General features: G+C 46.0%; 1 protein-coding gene across 1 annotated transcript in view; it reads left to right on the top strand.

The window, feature by feature from the left end:
• The window catches only part of frem3 (Fras1 related extracellular matrix 3), a 237,422-nt gene extending 217,261 nt beyond the window's left edge, over positions 1-20,161 (top strand). Inside the window, exons 20-24 of the mRNA XM_078555493.1 lie at positions 8,238-8,372; positions 8,595-8,721; positions 11,300-11,487; positions 11,593-11,739; positions 17,202-20,161. Of these exons, the coding sequence (XP_078411619.1) occupies positions 8,238-8,372; positions 8,595-8,721; positions 11,300-11,487; positions 11,593-11,739; positions 17,202-17,738 (1,134 nt within the window). The 3' untranslated portion in view covers positions 17,739-20,161. The remainder of the gene's footprint in view (positions 1-8,237; positions 8,373-8,594; positions 8,722-11,299; positions 11,488-11,592; positions 11,740-17,201) is intronic.
• Positions 20,162-21,100: the final 939 nt, after the last annotated feature.

Genomic DNA, 21,100 nt, shown 5'->3' with positions numbered 1-21,100 from the left:
AAATCTATTGATCTCAGTCTTGAATATACTCAGTGATGGAGCATCCACAACCCTCTGGGGTAGACAATTCTAAAGATTCACAACTGTCTAAGTGAAGAAATTTCTCCTTATCTCAGTCTTAAGAGACTGTGCCCCCATGTTCTAGCTTCCTCAGCCAGGGGAAATGCCTTCTCCATGTCTACCCTCTTAAAATTCTTGTATGTTTCAATGAAATCACCTGGCATTCTTCTAAACTTCGGAGAATATAGACCCAATTTATTCAGCCTCTCATCATAGGACAACCCCCTCACCCCAGGAACCAATGTAGTGAACTTTCGCAGTATATCATTCCTTAGATATGGATACCAATACTGTGCACAGTACTCTGAATGTGGTCTCCCCAAAGCCCTATATAATTGTGGCAAGACTTGCTTATTCTTCTACTCCAATCCCCTTGCAATAAAGACAAACATGCCATTTGCCTTCCTAGCTGTTTGCTGTACCTGCACGTTAACTTTCTGTGTTCCTTGTACAAGTACGCCCAAATCTCTCTGATCATCAACATTTAAAAGTTTCATATCTTTTAAAAAATATTCTGTTTTTCTATTCTTACTACCAAACTGAATAGGTGCCAACTTGAAAATGTCCCGTTTATCCCTATTCTCTGCTTCCTGTCTGTTAATCCTCTACCCATGCTAATATATTACACCTAATTCCATGAGTGCTCACCTTATGTATTAACTTTTGTGTGGCACATTATCAAAAGCCTTCTGGAAATCCAAGAGTACTACACCCACTGTCCTCCTTTTTCAACCCTCCTTGATACATCCTCAGAAAGCTCTAATGAATTTGTCGAACATGATTTCTCTATTGTAAAACCATGTCAGGCAGAATTTTCTGTGCCTTTGGCATCAATCATCTTGGTGGGCGTGAGCGGAAAATAGGCAGGAAGACTGAAAATCGGTTTCACAACATTGTGAAGTCGGTTTGCAATTGCCTGCTGCGCCCCGCAATGGCCACTGCATGCCGGGAACTTCATTTTAATACAGCTGCATAACATTATAAGCCCAGTTCACTGGAATCATGTCCCCGCATTGGATCATCCGAGCACACGCCAGCATGTTTCACAACAGCACTTATCAGGGGAGCTCGGAGGTGAGTGCAGACTAACATTGTGCAGCACTCACGAGGGTCGCCTGTTGGACCTCAAGGTTAAGACACATTCAGGTGAGGGCACAGGCAAGGCACATTTCCTGGCTGGCTGACAGTGCGGTGCCAGGGCAAGGCTGCCCTGTGGTTGAGGTGATTTGGGGGGTGGGGTGGCAAGGGCGGCACTGCGGTTGATGGTAGCACATAAGCACATACGGGGATTGAGGGGGGAGGGGAGCAGCCACGCATTAGAGAAACCTTGTATAAAGTGATCATTCCTCTGCAGCTGAGACAGTTCAGATGCAGCCACATTGACATGTGTGGAGTTGGACCTCTAGCTTATCTGTCCACTCAAGCAATGCAGAGGCATGAAAGTGTCAATGTGCTCCAGAGCTTTTTAACTCCTTGGGCACAGACTGCAAACTAATAAGTGTTTTAGTGGACTGCAGAACAGTTGGACGACTGGGCACGTTGTACAATCTCCTTACTAAAGCTGGCCATGGAGTAGTCACTGGTGGAGGTGCTCACAGCCTCTTGCAATGTCATCATCCTGGTTTGGACCAGCCTCCCCCATGGTTCAAGCTAACAGCGCAGCCTTACAGTGCGGGTTAGGAGAATGCCTGTGCCTGAGCTGAGAGCACAGCATGCAGTCCAGTGGGCAAAGCTGCTGCCAATTGGTCAGATGGAGTGGAGTGGAGGTGGGTGGGGTTTTGGGCAGCCATGCAGCGCACTATACTCTGGCCATCTAAGTGGTGACCAGCACTGTCTGGAAGGCGTAAAGGGGCCTTCAGACTTAACCAAGAGAGGTTCTTAGAACACCCAAGCTAACCCACGCGTGTCTCTCTTCCATCCTGCAGGAGGAGTACATCATGAGCAGGGAACCTGGTGAACTAACTGTATGCCTCATGGCTTATAGAGAGCAGAGACGAAGGAGAAGAGATTGACTGAGGTGCCTGGCCGGGCAGAGGGAGGAGCAGCACCCTCTGGAAGAAGCGGCAGTTGGGGCTCCCATGCATGCCACTGAAGAGCCACAGCGAGTCAACGCTGGTCAGCGTCTAGCAAGACCCAGGGCCTGTAGACAGCGCTTGTCATTCCTACAGATGACCGAGAACCAGTGCACCGAAGGCTGTGCATATCTAGAGAACTGGTCGGTCACATCTGCCACCTGCTGCAGGATTTGGCGCCGCGGGGATATGGAGGACATCCACTGCCAGTAACCATGACAGTGACCATGGCCTCCAGGCACAAGTGCAGCCATGAGGTCACAGACGCCATCTTTGCAAAGGCACACAACTTTGTGCATTTAGCCTGGGACCAGGAAAACCAGGAAGCAAGAGCGCTGGGATTTGCCCAGATCTCAGGTTTCCCACAGGTGGAGGGTGCGATCGAACTCATCCGTTGACATGCTGGCGCTATCACCTCAGCCTGAAGGTGGACAGACTCCTCCATCATGCCTTGCAATCTGAGGAGTGCAGCAGACACCCCTTCCTGATGTTCTCGAGCTTGCCTTTGTAGCTCCAGCAACTGTGACATGACCGAGCCCAGAGGCTCATCATCTGACTCAGACTCAGCAACATTCTGGCCTCCAGCAGTCCTCCGAGTGCTGGGGACCTGGGGAGTCCCTGCCTCCGCCTGCTGTGGATCAGAAAGTATGATGTGCTCACCAGGTTGTGACCCCAAGACTACCCTGAAGCTAGGTCCCACCAAAGTGTGTGTCTCTGCGATGGTGGAGGGTGTGGGTGAGCGCTGTGATGGAACTTCAATTAGGGTTTCTGCAGATTCCTCTTCTGAGGTGTCTTTGAGGCTTTATTGGAGGCCCTGGGTCATGGACTCTATCGGCTGTTTGGCAGATGTGCCTGCGAAAGCAAGGAGAGATAATTAGTGCATGGCAGTGGCCTGTGAAACAGGACACATCACTCGCAGCATGGTTGTCCGATAGATGTTGCACTGCTGGTTCCTCACTTGGTGGAGCAGTGCCGACCTCACCGTCAGCACAGGAACGGTCCAGATCCTCGCCGGCCAGCTGGGTGATTCTATTTGCAAACTCATGAGGACCTTGATTTCAGGCATTCCTCCACCAGTCTGCAGCCTCTCCCTCTTGTGTACCAGCTTGTCCTGCATAAATAGAGATGGAGGGAGTGTAAGCAGGACACCTGCCAGGCCAGATGATAAGTGAGCCTGGCATGTGTGGCTGGTGAGTGGTCCCATAGATGGGATGAGGACAATGAAGGTGTGTGTGAGTGAGTGAATGGTGATGTCCCTTGAACTGGCAGTGAGTGAGGGCCCTGTGGATGTGTGATGGACTTGTAAATGTGTGAGTTGAGAGTGATGATAAGAGTGATTTACTCTGGCAGAACGGAGGAGATCCTTCATCCTCTTGCAGCATTGGGTGGCTATCCTCTTTTGCAGGGCGTTGGCACTGATCACTGCTGCCACCACCTCCCAAGCCAGATTGGTGAGGTTGCTGCCTATCCTGCGGCCAGAGCGGGGGTAGAGGACATCATGGTGGGCCTCCATAGCGTTGAAAAGGCGCTCGAGGGATATGACATTAAACCAGGGTGGGGGTTGCAGTCTTCTTGCCTTTCGGGACTATGTCTTCTTTGCAGCAGTCCTGGGCTGGAAGCACTGAGAGGTGTTCGTGTGGCTGCATTTTAAATATGATGCCTGGCATGAGGAAGCGGCAAGGTGATGGCATGGCGGGCGAATCAGAGGCCGCCCACCAGTGAAATGATGTGTTTCCTGGGAATACATGGTTAATGAGGCGGGATTGGGATGATACAGCGTGAAAAGCCGCCATTCGGCCGGCAGGTAAAACATTCTTTTTCCCGCCTGCTGCTGCACTTGGTGCAAATCTGAGAGGATTCTATCTGTTGACTTTTGCTGACAGTACAATGATTTTCAAAGTGGATTATTAAATGTCCTTAATAATATAGTCCAGCGTTTTCCCAATGACTGATGTCAGGCTAACTGGTCTGTCGTTCCCTAATTTCTCTCACTCTCTGTCCTTTCTTGAGTAGCGTTATTACAACTTCAGATCTGCTGTTCTAGAATCTAGGGAGTTTTGGAAAATCATAACCAGTGCATCCAATTTCTCTGCAACTACGTCTTTTAGAACCCACATATATCGGCCATCAGGTTCCGGGGATTTGTCGGATTTTTGCCTCTTGGTTTCTCCAATACTTTTTCTCTGCCGATATTAATTACCTGAGGTTCCTCACTCTTATTAGCCCTGTCTGGTATGTAAATTGTATCTTTTACGGTAAAGATGGGCACAAAGGGCCAGATTTTCAATTGGCAGTGGTGGTGGGAAAGGGTGTGACCTTGATTTGAAAGTCTCTGTCTCCAGAGCGCGATGCAGTTTGCACTGGGAGGTGGGGTGTCCAGACCTGCCACACAACCAATTAAATGGCTGTTAATCTCATGTGGGAGCCCATTGAAAGGCCTCACTGTGCAGCTTGGGATATTAATGTCAGGCACAGGGAACAGTAGTATCCGGGAGACGTCAGGGGGAACCTGGTGTGTACAATTGGGAGCCATCAGGGTTACTGGAGGCACTGGTGAAACATATAAACGATGGACAATCAGACTCAGCAGCTCAGCCAGTGGCACAGAGTTATCGTGGCTGGTGCTGAGTGGCATGTTTTTCTCACTAGTGAAAGGTTGGAGTCCTGAGAAGGTTATCAGGCGATGCTCCCTCCTCACTGTCATCCCTCATGTAGGGTGGCTGATATCTCATTGATCTGTCTGGGCTCTCGCTCTGACAATGTGAGTAAGCAGTACGGGCACTCAGTCTGCTGAACTTGTGTGCACACTGCTGTCCTACAGAGTTAGAGACCTGTCACCCAGGTGCCACTCGCTACTCATCTTCCTAGACCTTGTGAGGTCATTGAAGCGCTTGCTGCACTGGACCCACATCATCCTGGTGACACTGCGGCTGCTCACCTTCTCCTCCTCCTCTAGCCGTACCCTTTCAGTCTCCTGGTGACACTGCGGCTGCTCACCTTCTCCTCCTCCAGCCGTACCCTTTCAATCTCCTGGTGACACCGCGGCTGCTCACCTTCTCCTCCTCCAGCCGTACCCTTTCAATCTCCTGGTGACACTGCGGCTGCTCACCTTCTCCTCCTCCTCCAGCCATACCCTTTCGGTCTCCTGGAGGGGTGGGTTTCTCTGGCCAGATTCCAGGAAGGAAACCTGCTGCCTCTTAGCCACAGCCTCGGTGAAAACCCCAGGAAGGCATCTAAAAATCTAAGGGCTGCTCAATTTTTGAGCCACGCGTTTAATTCTCTAATCTGTTTGACTCTATGCCTGTTTGCACAGGGCTCAGTTGACAAGCCAGAGGTTATTACCTTTGAAGTTCTGTGTTTTCATTTGGACCCTAATTCTTCAAACTCTCTCAACAGGACATCATTCCTCATTCTGCCTATGTCATTGGCTTGTGAACCATGACAACTGGATCCTTATCCTCCTGCTCCCAGCTTGTCACCAGCAGCAAGCTGTCCTTCACCCTGACATCAGGCAGGCAACAAAACCTTCCGAACGCCCACTCATGGCTATAGAGAACAATTTATATACTGTCCCCTTTCACTACCACATTCCTTTTCATTCCCTGCAGTTGAATGGCTTCCTGCACCATGGTGCTTTCGTCTGTTTGCCTATCCAGTCTGCAGTCCTTATTTTCACCCACACAGCTAGCAAGTACCTGGTATCTGCTGGTCAAAGTCAAGGGCCAAAGTTCCTCCATCGCTACATCCTGAGTCCCCATACCTGCCTGACTCATAGGCCTGAATTTTTCTCACTGTGCAGGCATGCACCCGACATGCTCGAGCGTAAAATGCCGCACAATATTTTGGTCAGCGGGCGTGCGTGCGTGTCGGCCGCGCGCCCACCAACGATTAAGTGGCCTATTAGGGCCCTTAATTAACTAATTGAATGGAGCTTTTTGCTGCCCGTCCAACTGTTTGGTTGGCGGACAGGCGAAAATGCCAAGTGGCCTTTGTATTTTTGGCAAAACCTCATCCACAAGCGGGATGAGGTTTCGACCAGTGATTTTTAAAAATACTTTATACACTCATGTGTAACATGTCCCTGCTCACGTGACAGGATCACATGATGAGACATGTTTTCATTATTTTAACAATCTTTATTTTTATTGATAAAAATCTTCAGCTCCCTGAAGCAGCTCTGTGCCTCAGGGATCTTTTACTGCATGCACCCGTGTGCATGCGCGAACTCCAGCGCTTGTGCTCCTCCCGCCCCCACCCCAGCAGCACTGCAGTGCACGTTTCACACTGGCTGACTGTTAATTAGCCACCCAGCGTGAGATCACAGTGGGGGCCTGATCGCAGGAGGCGGTCCATTTCTCAGCCGCTCCAGGGCCTGCCCGCTGTGCCCACCCGCCAATGGCAAAATTGTGCCCAAAGTCACACCCTCCTGTCTTTGACCATTGAGCAACTCTAAACTACTACATAATCTAAGGGGCCTGACTGCCTCTTGGAACAAAGTGTCCAGGTAATTCTCCCCCTCCCTGATGCCCTTAATGTCTGCAGCTCAGACTCCAGCTCAGCAGCTCTGAGCTGAAACTCCTCTGAGCTGAAGTTCCACAGAGATGGTTGCCTGGTATTGCACCATTCTCCAAAAGCTCCCACAAACTCAAGGCATATGACCCGCCCTGCCATGTTTGTCTATCCCTATTTATTTTTTGGATTACTTAACTAGTTACTAATAAAGTTAAGGCAAGTTAGTCCCCTGGCTTGGATATGAAAGAACACTCATCAACTCCAGAAATTAAAACAAGAATAAAAAGCAACACCTCCTTTCCTCTCTGCACTGAATTCCCTCTTGCACCAAATTCCTGGCTTGAGCACTTGATTTGTGAAGCACTGAGTTCCCTGGTCACACTGTGCTTCACTCTGTGTCACAGCACACAGTCTACTTATATAGAGAGCTTATGACTCACACCAAGTTACAACTGCCTGCTACACTGACACTTATTCAGGCAACCACTTTCAGGTAATTGGCAGTTAACTGCCACTGCTACTGACAGGCAGTTTCTCTAAAATAGGTATCTTAAATAACTTACACTTCCGTTTGCAATTTTGAAGTTCTAAGTCAAATTCTAAATGTTAATCTTAATTACAACTTGAGAAATACTTTCTGGTTCATACTGACTGAGACATGTTCTATTTTAAATTAAGCGATTACAGGACTTGCTGGGAATTGTGTTCATCTTTCAGGGAGCATAACCTACAATTTCATGTATTTTTCTGTGAAAACTGTATCAGTGGCCTTAATGATTGATCCTGTCATTTAGAGAAAGTGCTCCATCTTATGACTGGTCTCAGAATTGCTTAAGTTCTCCCAATTAAAGCAATGAATTTGAAATTTCTGTCAAAAGAAAGAACTGATTTTTATTTGACATATTTCATATCTTCAGGACATCCAAAAGTATTTCACAGCCAATGAAGTGTCATTGTTTCGATGTAGGAAAACATGGAAGACAATTTGGACCGAGTAAAATGTCACAAACAGCAATAATCAGATACTCAGTTTTAGTGCTGTTGATTGAGGGATAAATATTAACAGCTTCACCAGGAAGAACCTCCTTGCTCTTCTTCAAATATTGTCATCATGATCTTTTACACCCAATGAGAGGAGAGCCAACATCTCATCAGAAAGATTACACCTTCAGCAGTGCAGCACTTCCACTGTACTACACTGAAGTGTTAGCCTAGGTTACATGCTCCAGTCACTGAAGTGAGGGTGAGCCCCAGCCTTCTGACTCAGAGTGCCACAACTGGGCAAAGGATGGCAAGGCTGGAACTGGCATCAGCCTTGAGATTCAATATTACAAAATAATTACAGAGGAGGTAGACCATCTGACAAGAAAGTCCCCACAGTCCATTATTGTATCTGTTTGTCTTTTCAATGTCTATGGGGTTTCACGTCTGGCATTCTACAGCAAACCACTAAAGTGACTGCAGCTGCAGTAATCATTTAAAATTCTACACTAGGCACGTGCATTTGAACCAGTGTTAACAAGTTTTATGCTCCCAGCATGTAACTTTACTATTCTCACCATCCACATGTATCTTTGTCTTTTTTCTCTCTAGATCAGGGATTATTCAGGTACATATACAGTGAAACTTATCCCCTGCAGCTCAGCACCGAACCAGGAGTACAATCTGCCAATTGTCTGTAACCCACGAGAACCCATTACATTTGATCTGGATATTCGATTCCAGCAGGTGTGGTAGAATACCTGCAGACTTTTGTCTGTAGTTTTTTTAGTGTGTATAATATAGTGTATATAGTATAGTGTATAATATCATAACCTCATATCATTAATAGAAATTGTGATGTAGTATTTTGTACAATATAATTAAATATAGTAATTAAGGTAAGAGAATACAATATAACCGTGGCAGAACCTAATCGCTTCTGTTCGCTGTTCTTATTCTTTGTAATAGGTGAGCGACCCTGTGGCTACTGAGTTTAGCCTGAACACCCAGATGGTCCTATTGTCGAAGAGAGAACTCTGGCTGTCTGATGGTTCAATGGGATTTGGAGAAGGAACGGATGTTGCATTTTCTGAAGGTTTGCTAGCACATGCAATATAAATTTTGTTATTCATTCACGGGGTGTGGGCTTCACTGGCTGGGCCAGCATTTATTGCCCATCCCTAGTTTCCCTTAAGAAGGTGGTGGTGAGCTGCCTTCTTGAAATGCTGTAGACTATGTGGTATAGGTACACCCACATGGCTAGTGAGACCTCCATACAGCCAGTGAGACCTCCCTATACACCATTGATACTAGCAGGGAAGAGATGATTATTTCTGATTAGCATACAGGCATGGGGCGTATCGTGTTTACAGTGCAGTCCATTATAGCAGAGTTATCCATACAGACCTGATATGTTCTGTATGCCTGATATCCTTTTGTAAGTGAACAGATTAGATCTGAGAGATTGTATTTTCATGACTGATAATGCCGGTGCTCCTCAGTTTAATGGTTATGCCGCCCGCAAACAAAGTAGATGATAAAAAATGTTTTCAGGAGTTCCTGCACTGTATCACGTTGAATGGTCACAGCAGGTGGAGGTTTGGCAAACACAGATTTGGGAATTTATACTATGGAATATGGTATGTTGGGATGTCGATTTGTATCCACGATTCCCCAAACTTTGGCTCACTGGTCTAGAAGCCCAGACACATATCCACAATTAGAATGAATAAATTGAAGGGAGAATGAGCTACTGATCATCCCATTCTGACGCAGAAACAATTCAAATGTATTTTAATAGAAGAGGGTCAGTCATTCTCATATTGCATGAAATGTGTGTAGGCCAGGATTGGGAAAAGCTAACTAAAGATGGTGGAATGCTATCTCACCTAAAAAGGATCTGCATTTCGTTTCAATATACCTGGATCGGTGTTCTGCGATGTCCCAACTAACATGTTAAAGTGGAACCCTAACCTGATCCATTCTAAATCATAGCATTGTAGCTGGCTAATTAGGTGAGATGCCAGAATACAGGGATTTTAATCTAGAACAAGAACAAAGAGCAAAGAAAAGTGCAGCACAGGAACAGGCCCTTCAACCCTCCAAGCCTGCGCCGATCATATTAACTATTGCCTGATCATATTGCCTGTTAACTAAAACATTCACATCTACATCCACCTGCATGTTGAAAGGGCTTCAAAGCTTCCATATCATCAAATATATGTTCTGTTCCTCAACGTCCCATAGCCAGCCAGCAATATGAGCTGGGTCAATTCTTCTCTCGGGATGGATGGAGTTGGATTTAACCCAGAAAATGGTTAGCATTCAAGTTTGACAGAATTACCCCAGGCAGAGCAGACCTGCACAACCAAAGTGAGGCCACATTACTCAGCTCTAACTGGTGGTTTCAGCACTATCTCATGGGACCATTGGCCCAAGGATCTGCAGCTTGAGAAATCAGCCTGTTCAGTCACATGAAGACCCATGTCAGGAACTTGCAACGCTGAGTAGACGTCATCCTCGAATCGAGGGACAGCTGCCGACAGCAAAAATGTTCAGCAGTGTAGGGGACTTTACCTCTTTCTTAAATTCTGAGATCGAGTTACAATTCACAAAACCCCACACTACATCCAACACCTTTACTGAGAATTTTAAATCAATCGTTTCAATTAAATGATACAGTTACCCCTCAGGTAGTCACTCTGAGATGACTGTAGGTCATAAGTATGAGTGATCTTTAACCAAGATCTTCCTCTTTAGTTCACCAAGACTCTGCCTATCCATACGTATCTTCTATTTTCTTTCTTGTGTGCTCCTAAGTGGGACTTTTCAGGAGTTTACATACAGAATACAGTTTTTGAAAGAGCTCACACAAAAACTTCTTCTACATGCAAATTATTTTGTTGGGTGCATGATCGGCTGCTGCTTGGTTAGCATATTGCCAAGTTGTCTTCCATTGGTTTAGCCATACTGTACAAGGACTTTGTCCTGTCTCACTGTCCTCAGCTGATCCAACCAATTTACTGTGATTAACAATTCTATTCAATTCAAATTGTCCTGTTCAATTCAGCACTATCACTGAAACAAGTATTGATGTAATTAGCAAGTATCGCATAACAAACATTACTTTGAACTTGTAGCCAATCCATTAATCCTTTCCTTACAGCTAATTGGGATTTTTTTTACAGACTTTTTCCTGAAATTGTAAGTTATTTTACTATAGCCAATATTGTCAGATATTCTCTCCTCTTTTCCCTCCTCCCATGTAAAAGATGTCTTATAATTTTTATGGAACTGAGCAGAGAGTTTGGGATAAAATTGTGCAAGAGAACGGTTAATCCTCAGTTAGAGTACTGTGTGCAGTTTTAGACACCCATTATAGGGAAGGGCATTGGAGCTGTAGATATATTTGTATAGTAAGCATCTAAATTAGCTTCAATTCTTATTGAGCTTTTTTCTAAAAGAGGCAATGGCCTCAGTCTCCAAAATATGCAAAGAATAAACCAGGATGAAATGCAGTGCAGTGGGGAGAAAACAACACAGCCAAATTAGTTTTGAATTGCTCGAAAAAAGGCTTGCACAGATGCAATGGGCTTAATGGCCTTCTTGTGTTCTTTAAATACCTATAGATATTTTATTTCCATTTTGATGTTTTCTGTGATCTTTCTGTTCAGGTTCACTCATTTATGGACGTGTCATGGTGGACCCAGTCCAGAACTTGGGAGATTCTTTTGTCTGCAATATTGAGAAGGTTTTCCTATGTACTGGTGCGGATGGATACGTTCCCAAATACAGTCCAACAAATCATGAGTTTGGTTGTCTGGCTGACTCCACATCTTTATTGTACAGGTTTAAGATTCTGGTATGTTGTATTCTGTCAGTTATAGGGAAGAAAAATGGAAATATAATTCAAATTGCTTATTCACAATTAGTCATACATCAACACAAATTCTCCTTCTCTCCTCAGGACAAAGCTCAGCCTGAGTCCCAAGCTCCAGCCTTTGGTAATGTTCCCTTTGATGCCAGGTTGGCTATTGATGTGCCAGATGCATTACCACTTGTGAAACAGCCGGGGTCTGATGGTTTCAGCTTCGCTTCTGCTCCACTTTTCCAGGTGAATCTTTGATATTAACCCCTGCATTCCTTTTGGGCTTAAATTTACTTTTAAGCTGTGAATGCCATTTGTTTGGAATGAGGGGTTGGACAATTTGCAATGGTTTATTTTGGCACGTTATTCCAACTTGTTCAAAGAGAAATGATCCTCTTATCCTGTCTTGCAATGCCGTTTCCCTTAAAATGAAGGAACTTTGCAGTGATGCAGCATGCTCAAAGTAACGCTGTGCAGTGCTGTGACATGGAGCAGTGCAAGTTTGTTGCTACAATCCCCCACACCCTGGCAGGAGTCTTGCTTATCTAACGCGCTAGGAGCTACAATTCAGGGTTCTGCCACGCGCTGTGAAGTTTTAACTCCACAGCATGTCAGCAATGTCACTGATTGACAGGCTGGTCCTCCAGTCGGGCTGGGAGTTTGTCACTGAATGTCACAGTAGAAGGTAACTCTATACCATGTACGTGGCCGGGTCAAGTCTGGGAGGGAAGGCTGTTGATTGGAAGGGCGGGATCAGTTGAAGGGGGGAAGGGGACATTGATTATAGGGGGGGGCGGGGTTGATCGGGGAGAGGACGGGATCAATCTGAAGGATAGGATGGGGCTTTATTGTTTGAGTGGGCTGCCGATCTGAAGGGGTAGGTTGGGGGTCTGAGGTGGTGGGTATCGGAGGCCTTGTGATTGGAGGGGATCACATGCCTCAGCAGTATGGGAAGTACCCTGGGGGCGCGGGAGTGGATCAGAGTTTGGAGGCTGGTCAGGGCATATCGGAGGCCGCATTTTGTGTGGAGATTCAGGGCCTGGTGGCTTGGGGATGAAATCAGGGGACTCGTGGTGCTGTCAGATACCTCAGGTTAGAAAGTCGGGTGGGGGGCCTGATTGTGGTAGCTCCTGAGGCAGACACCTGGATCCAGGAGGTCGGAGTGAAGGCACACTTTCTGAATCCACCAGGTTGTCATCTCAGTCAACTTTCCACTTAGGAAACGCGGCTGAGCAGAGTTAGAGTTGAAATCCTGAATGATAATGAAGTTCTCAACCTCATTGCTTTATTTAAAGTTTCAAACCACCCTTGAAGCTACTTGGCTGTCCACCCAATTCCAGCCTTGGTTAAAGTTGGAAAAGGGCAGGTAGGAGGTGGATTTGGATCAGGAAACAGAATTTTTAGATTTTAATCTCCAACTCGGCCCAAACTCAGTCGTTACTTTAGGTTAAAATTCAGCCGACTGAGTCACTGTGCAGAGAGTTGCTGAACTGTGAAGGCATCATCAAAGCAGCTCTCAAGCGGTCAGATTCACAATAGGGTTCGTGGGATTCTTGGAAATTACATAGAGGAAGAGGGTAAGATATAAATTGTATAACTCACAAAGAAAAATATAACTTTTAAAATGGTAAACATTCCTGATGCAAAAATCTCCTGATCAGTGCAGCAGTGATTGACAAATACTACCTGGTACCAAACCTGGAACCATTTTAAAACCTGCCTTAGTACACTGTGGAGTACCCGACTGTTCAGGAAGTTGATTTTTAGACCTGTTTATTTGATGTGTAATGTCATACAAAATGATGGGCAACCCATTCAGAAAAACCTGTCGAAAGGCCTGGCTGTAATTATTGACCATTCGCTGAAAAGATCGACTCAAAGAGTGGAATCGTCCGGTCCCGTTCGTGGCGGGCATCATGGTGGGCATGAGTGGACAATATGGTGAGAAGGCCAAAAACCTTTTTTGCGCCACTGTGAAACCAGTTTCTGATCGTCCGCTCTGCCTGTCATCCAACTTTGGAACTTAATTTCAATGCATTTACATCTCATTATTGTGCCTCTACGACAGAATCATCCTCCCAGGTCAAATTTACTGCCCATATTGGCGTGACTTCAGCCTGGCGTGCTTCACACCTGCCCTTAAAAGACGTGCGCCTGGTGAGCTGGACCTCGAGGGGAACCTGGAGGTGAATGCACACAACCTTGCAGCGCTCGCAAGCATCGCCCATAGGACATCAAGGAGTAGCTGTCACCCATTTGGTTGGGTGGGGGGTGGTGGTGGTGGGGGGTTGCAGGCAAGTTGCTTTTTCATGTCTGGCATTCAGTGCAGTGCCAGGTGAGGGCTCCGGTGTGGGTGGGGCCAGGGGTGGAGGAGGCGGGTGTGCAAGACAGCACAGACTGAAGGGAGTACACAAGAACATGCCAGGGTGGTGGAGTGAGGGGGATGAGGATGAAGGAAGCAGCCACACACTTGGAAAAGTTTGTCAAAAGTGAGTATTCTTCCGCAGCTGAGACCGTTCAGCAGCAGCTCCATTGACATGCTTGGAGTCGGGCCTCTGCAGCTTTTCTGCCCACTCAAGTAACGCAAAAGCATGAAGGTGCCACCAAATTCTCCGTAACTGTTCACTCTTTGGGACAGGCTCCAAATTATTGTGCATTTTAGGGGACTGCAGAACAATAGTTCAACTGGGCAAGTTGTAGAATCCCCTTGCATTAAGTTGCCATGGAGCATTCACTGGTGGAGGCGCTCACAGCCCCTTGCAATGTCTTTATTAAGGTTTGGACCAGCCTCTCCACGGTTCAACAGTGCAGCCTTTCCATGTGGGTTAGGAGAATACCTGTGCCTGAGCTGAGAGCACAGCACGCAGTCCAATGGGCAAAGCTGCTGTCAATCGGTCAGATGGAGTGGGGCGGAGGTGGGTGGGGTTTCGGACAGCCAATAAGTGCATGACACACTGGCCATGCAAGTGGTGGCCAGCACTCTCTAGAATGAACCAAGAGAGGTTCTTAGGTCCCCTATGCTAACCCGCGGGTCTCTCTCTTTGATCCTGCAGGAGGAGAACATCAGGATCATGGGGCCTGGTGATTTAGCAGTATGCCTCATGGCTTACAGGAAGCAGGGAAGAAGGAGAGTGTGGCAGATGCGCCTGGCTTGGCAAAGGGAGGAGCACCTGCCACAAGATGAAGGGGCGGCAGGGCCTGCTGCGCACACAGCTGAAGATCCACAGTGAGCTGTTGCCCTTAGGTGCCTAGCTAGATCCAGGGTCTATAGACGGCTCCTGTCATTCCTGCAGAATGACTGAGAACCAGTGTTACCGAAGACTGCACATGTCTAGGGCACTGGTCAGTCACATATGCCACCTGCTGCAGGATTTGGTGCCATGGGGACATGGAGGGCATCCACTGCCAGTGGCTATAAAGTGACCGCGGCGCTTAATTTTTACGCCAATGGCTCCTTCCAGGACTCCACAGGTGATCTGTGCAGGATCTTGTAATCCTCCACGTACAAGTGTATCCAGGAGGTCATGGATGCTATCTTCGCGAAGGCACACAACTTTGTGCATTTCTTCTGGGATCAGGAATGCCAGGAAGCAAGAGCGCTGGGATTTTGCAGATCTCTGGTTTTCCTCAGGTGCAGGGTTCCATAGGCTGCACTCACATGGTGCTTAGATCTCCATGGCAACAAGCAGTCAACTATGTCAACCTCAAGGGCTTCCACTTACTGAACGTTCAGCTGGTGTGTGACCACCACAAACACGTAAACACATCCTACAGGTCTGCGCACAATTCCCAGGAAGTGTCCACGACTCCTACATCCTTAGCAGGTATGGGTGTGTACAGAACAGTGGGCTCAAGAGTGGCATTGAGAGAGGGATGGTGTGGTGCAGGATCCTCATGTGGATGTTCACCGTCACCAAAGGAACTGTCCACGTTCTCACTGGCCAGTTCCAACGCTTGACTTTCGAACAGAGTGAGGACGTTGATGTCTGGCACTCCACCCCCGGGTTTGGGACCTCTCCCGGCGATTGTGCACTATCTTGTCCTACATGTAGACGGAGTGTGGGCAAGGTGCATGCCAGGCCCACTGAGAAGGTTGCCAGGTGTGGGTGTGCTGAGTTGAGCCATGGAAGTGATGAGGCTGCGATCTCCAGAGGAGATAAGGCCAGATGGAGATGTGAGTGTGTGTGTGAGCTGGCAGTGAGTGAGATGCAAGTGAATGTGTGATGGGCTTGTGAGTGGGTGAGTTGAGATTGATGAGATGGTTGACTTACCCTGGCTGCACGGATGAGATCATTTATTCATTTTCTGCACTGGATGGCCAATGTCTTGTGTGCAGCATTAGCACTGATCACCTCTGCCACCACCTCCCAAGCTGGAGCGGTGAGACTGATGGTCCTCTTGCGGCCAGAGCGGGGATAGAGGACATCGCGGTGGGCCTCCGACGGTTTCTGGAAGGCATCCCAGGGATACATCACTGAATCAGAGGGGTGCACTCTTCCTGGCTTTTGGGACCATGTCTCCACAGGAGCAGTCCTGGGCTGCAAGCATTGAGAAGTGTGCACATGGTTGCAGTTCAAATATGGTGCCGGGCATGAGTAAGCGGCGAGGTAACGGCACAGCAGGCAAATCAGAGGCCACCTGCCAGTGATCCACCATGTTTCCAGTGACTGCATAATTAATGAGACAGGAAGGGGACGATTTGGCGCAAAAATCCGCCATTGCGGCCGGCGGGTACAAGGTCTTTTTTCAATTCCGCTACCACACTTTGTGCAATTCTGGGATGACTCCGCCCAAAGCCTCCTAATGGAGAGAAATCACTTCAAGTGACGTCAGGCAGCTCACCTTAGCCTGCTAACCTCACAGGGCAGTGGAATGACTCGTCCTCGGATGGCCGAGGAGTGCCTTATACAATTGTTGTAGATTTAGATACCTACCTTCAACAGAATACTGATGTTCCTGGGAGGATTTAGAAAGAGTGGAAAGGATAAGAATATTGAAGGAATTGACCATGTGCTCAATGAAATAAATTAAAAGGAGAGCAGATATCACAGAGTCATTATGGCACAGAAGGAGGCCATTCATTCAATTGAGTCCATGCTGGCTCTCTGTAGAGCAATCCAATCAGTCCCATTCCTTCACTCTGTCCATGTGATTCAGAAGGCCGAAAATACAAGTTACAAGAAAATAAAATTGATAGAGCTCTATTGAAGCTAGAGATTGGGAGGATGTTTTATCCCACAGTGTAGTATGCGTAATGGCATACCAGCAATTAATGTACCTTGATCAGCCTCTGTGAGGAGCAGTTAATATGTATGTCTGTTGAAACTGAGATAAAGTATAGACAGAGGGTGTTGGCAGCTTGAAAGATATTGTAATCAAACAAGCTCTATATTGTTGAAAGCATGGAAAGCAACCAGTTAATAATTAATAATGCTGAGTAAGATTTTATACATACTCTGGAAGCCATATTGAACCTATTCTGTAGGCAGCAGGGAGAGTCATTGCAGAGGCTCCCTGCAGGAAATGAAATGAGTTGGTAGAATTCATAATGGAAAAAATCTCGAAAGACATAAGGGTGAAACTTCCAACTTCACCAAAAGCATATGACATCTTTTAGAAATGCTTATAGTTCATCTAACTTACTCAATTCACAGTAAAGATAAAGGTAATTTACCTAATCAAACTGTGCTTTTCTAATCCTCTTCCAGGTGGCTGCTGGCCGAGAGTGGTATGTCCATGTTATTTACACAGTCCGTTCCAAAGAGAATTCCAGTAGAGGAATTGGCAAGAGAAGTGTGGAGTTTCTGCATCATTCAGTGTCCTCCACAGGAAGCCTTTCCAACAGCCTGGTATTCAGCCGCAGCAAACGATCAGCACCGAGGGAACCGGATCTTGTCCAGGACATTGGAGCAGAGAATAGCCGGGGCACTAATATCCAGCATATAGCACTGGACCGTGCCAATAAAATCATCATCACCCAGAAGGACTACCTGCCCAGCGGTGAGCAGTACCAGAAACCACTTCAGACCACCACCAGCGAGGAGTCTGAAGGTGGCATCCTCCCCATGGTAGGCGGAGCTGGGGGTCTGCTGCTCTTAGTCTGTATGGCCATCATAATCTTTCTGTTGTTGAAGCGCAGGAACAGCACCGCCAGTGGGAAGCAGTCGTCAAACGAGAAACGGGCTGGCAGCAATGAAACAATGACCACAGGGCAAAGCTATAACAGTGACAGTTCGGAGGTCTAACAGTGCTGAGAGCTGTCACTGTGTCTTCTACAAAAAACTGGCTGGAAATGAGAAAAATCTCAGTGCCTTATCCCACAGTGCCTTGCATGAACACTTGGAGCAACACCGGCAAATAATTGTTTTACTTTTCTCCCATGAGTTGAGACTTGAGGAGCAAAGCCTGTAAAAATCTTGTCAAGGTGCATCTGGCACAAACGGCAAGGAATTAACGTACAAGCTTTGAATTTGAACAAGTTATTTATGTTTGAAAGGTAGCATCCTTTATAGAGTGTAGCACTGTGAGATTGTACCCTCTGACTTTTTTATACACATAGCTGTTGGTTTCCAATATTTGAAGCTGATTATACCCACTTATTGGTGGGGCTGAATGCCATCCCTTTTGTGGCTGAATTGATGCCTTGAAACATGTGGCACAATTTATGCCTAGCAATTTATGGTGCTCTTTTAAAGGGATTATAATGATTTCTGTTCCCTTTTAGTTCTTAATACCTGAACCTTGAATTCTTAATAATGGTTATTCATATGTATTGTAATGCTTGTATTACTTGTGCAGATTTTAGCTTGTTTTTGTGCTTAGCTTCTTTTTTTGAATCATTTTACTTTAATATCTCTTCTTGGGATAGCTGTGAATGCTTAGGATTATATATTGTTATGAAATTCAGAAGTGATCAGATGAGGGTGAACACAAGAATAAGCTAACCAGAACTGACAGGAGGTTTAAAACACACACTGTCCTGTCCTGTCAGGATAGGCTTGAAGAGGCCTGGTGTGTGATTCCTATGGATAAACTTTAAACTATTGTAAATGTATGTTTGTGATGCCATATACTTCCTGATTTAGTGCCGGTAGATTACAAAACAATGGAAATCATGAGAATATAACATTTTTTAGAATAGGAAGAGGCCATTTTGCTCAACCAGCCTTTCCCTTTTTGATAGACCTCAACATTACATACCCACCTTCTCACCTTATCCCTGCAACTTCATCTATCTATCTTCTTACGCTCACCTATATACTTTCTCATATGGTCAGTTCCTTACTTCTCAATGCCATTTACCAACCTTCTCAACATACCCCTTATTCCTTCTTCTCTCAATCTCATTCACCCATCTTCTCAGCATGATTTTCAACCCTTTCCTTCCTTCCAAAATGCATTGACATGCTTCTTGGACCCATTTAAAATATTAACTGTAATACCCTTCCCTGATTTATTTGACAAATCTTTGTGCTCTTTGGGTGAAAACAAGTCAGCTCCTGCTCTTGTGGAGCAGGAAGATCTTAGCATTTAATTCCAGACACTTGTAGGATGCACACAGAGACTGTTTTACTGTGGGTCTTTTAGGCGCTGACTGTTTCAGAATGTATCTCATGCCATTATGTTCTTAGTCACTTTCCTTTGTGGCTTTTTTGGTAACATGAGTTAAGTGCAGCTGCTAAATGCTGAGGATGTGTGAATTGTGCCGCTTCTTTGTCCTTACGCACAAATCCTGTTAATGCTTTGCTTTCTTTTAAACTGGTCTATTAATGAAACAGGTTGTTAAATCTCTACACATGATTGTGCTTTATAGTAGGATTTTGAAGTCCTACATTTAGTGGGAATCTCTGAGTATAAACAACACTTGAATGACTTTCTTTGTTAATTATAACAACTGTTGATGTGTACATTCAGTGAATGTATAGCACTTGTAACCTGTATTACATTAGAGGATATGGACAATCTTAAATATTCAGTTTGATGTTATGACATTATTACCTCAACATTGTATATTGTCACTGTAGTAATAAGAGCAGCAGATTTTTGATTCTGGAAATCAGAAAAGGTAAATGTCATCCCACTTTTCAGAAATTATTTGAGGTTTTTACTCAAAAATGAATGTTATTATGGAACACCATCCCTATAAGTAAATTCAACTTATTCAATGACTTGAAGCCTCTGAGCCTAGCTATAAACAGATGAATTTAAGGAATTTGAATCTAGTAAATATCCTGGAATCCTTTGTAATAAAAAACAGAATTTCACTTAATGCAGTCACTGTGAACCAGTGACACTAGAAATAGTGATTAATTTTGTGGCCTTTTTATCTGAAGCTACATTTTAACATAGGAACAGGCAAATACTGTCAAAGCCCAGAAACACAGGAAAGGAGCTCTTATCATCTGAGTCTTTGAGACTTGGGTCCCCTTGTTGACTTTATCTGAGCTTTAACCAGATTCAGGGAACATGTGAGAATGGCATTATAAAGAATAACCACCAGTACTGGAAAACTGAACTACAAAACACTGGACATACACAGCCGGTCAGTTAGCATCTGACAGAGAACAGATACCAGAAAACAGGTGTTGTTATCATGAGCTCTAACTGTGTGCATTCTGATTAATTAAGTGACGGACTTTGCTGAATTTCTTTTTAAAGACAATAATACAGTAGCTTTCATAACTAAAAATCTGTCTCGTGCTTCTGTTTATTTGGGTAAATATTTGTGACTCAGTTGAGCTGTATTCCCTTTCAACTTTACAGTCCCAACTTCAGCTCCAAATATTCTGCAAAGAGTATCCTAATGTGGGATTTTGCCAAAGTATTGTGAAGCTGTAAAATGGGGGCTGTGGTTTAGACAGTTAGAGCCCCAATTTTGGGGAGAGCACAGTTCCTTCTGTCACAAATCTTTCATTATTGAGAACTTTGGGCACTAAATTTATTGTGGCCTGTTATCAGATGCTTAACTTGGTGCTGTGGTTCCAAGCATGTGCCCAAACAAGAGGGCCTAAGGCCAATCCTAAATTGGTCCTTGGGTCTCAGTGTAATAATTGGGACAAGCTGCTGGCATATGTCACTCCTCCTGAGGCAGCTCGCCCAATCTAATTTAGCTCACTTGCCTCGCCGCTAACAGCAACCATGAGGGGCTGGGAGTGGGCGTGTGACAGTGGGCATGTGGCAAAGGGCATGTGACAGAGGGCATGTGGCAAAGGGCGTGTGACTGGGTGTGTGGCAAAGGGCATGTGACAGTGGGCATGTGGCAAAGGGTGTGTGACAGTGGGCGTGTGACAGTGGGCATGTGGCAGTGGGCGTGTGACTGGGCGTGTGGCAGTGGGCGTGTGACAGTGGGCGTGTGACAGTGGGCGTGTGACTGGGCATGTGACAATGGGCATGTGGCAAAGGGCATGTGGCAGAGGGCATGTGACAGTGGGCGTGTGGCAGAGGGCAGGTGGCAGTGGGCTGAGCATGGGGCTGGCAGCAGGCCACAGTTTTACTGGAAAACTCACAGCAAGCTAAACATGAAAGAAAAATGTGCATGTTTGGTGGCATCCTCCAGTGGTACTTTTAAAGATTGCTGGCTTGTGGATCAGGTAACTCTGAGGGGAAC

Source organism: Cetorhinus maximus, chromosome 1 (assembly GCF_964194155.1).
Source record: "Cetorhinus maximus chromosome 1, sCetMax3.hap1.1, whole genome shotgun sequence".
In the NCBI taxonomy this organism is placed as follows: Eukaryota; Metazoa; Chordata; class Chondrichthyes; order Lamniformes; family Cetorhinidae; genus Cetorhinus; species Cetorhinus maximus.
The sequence above is the reverse complement of the archived record's forward strand: the minus strand, read 5'-3'. Positions and strand labels throughout refer to the sequence as shown.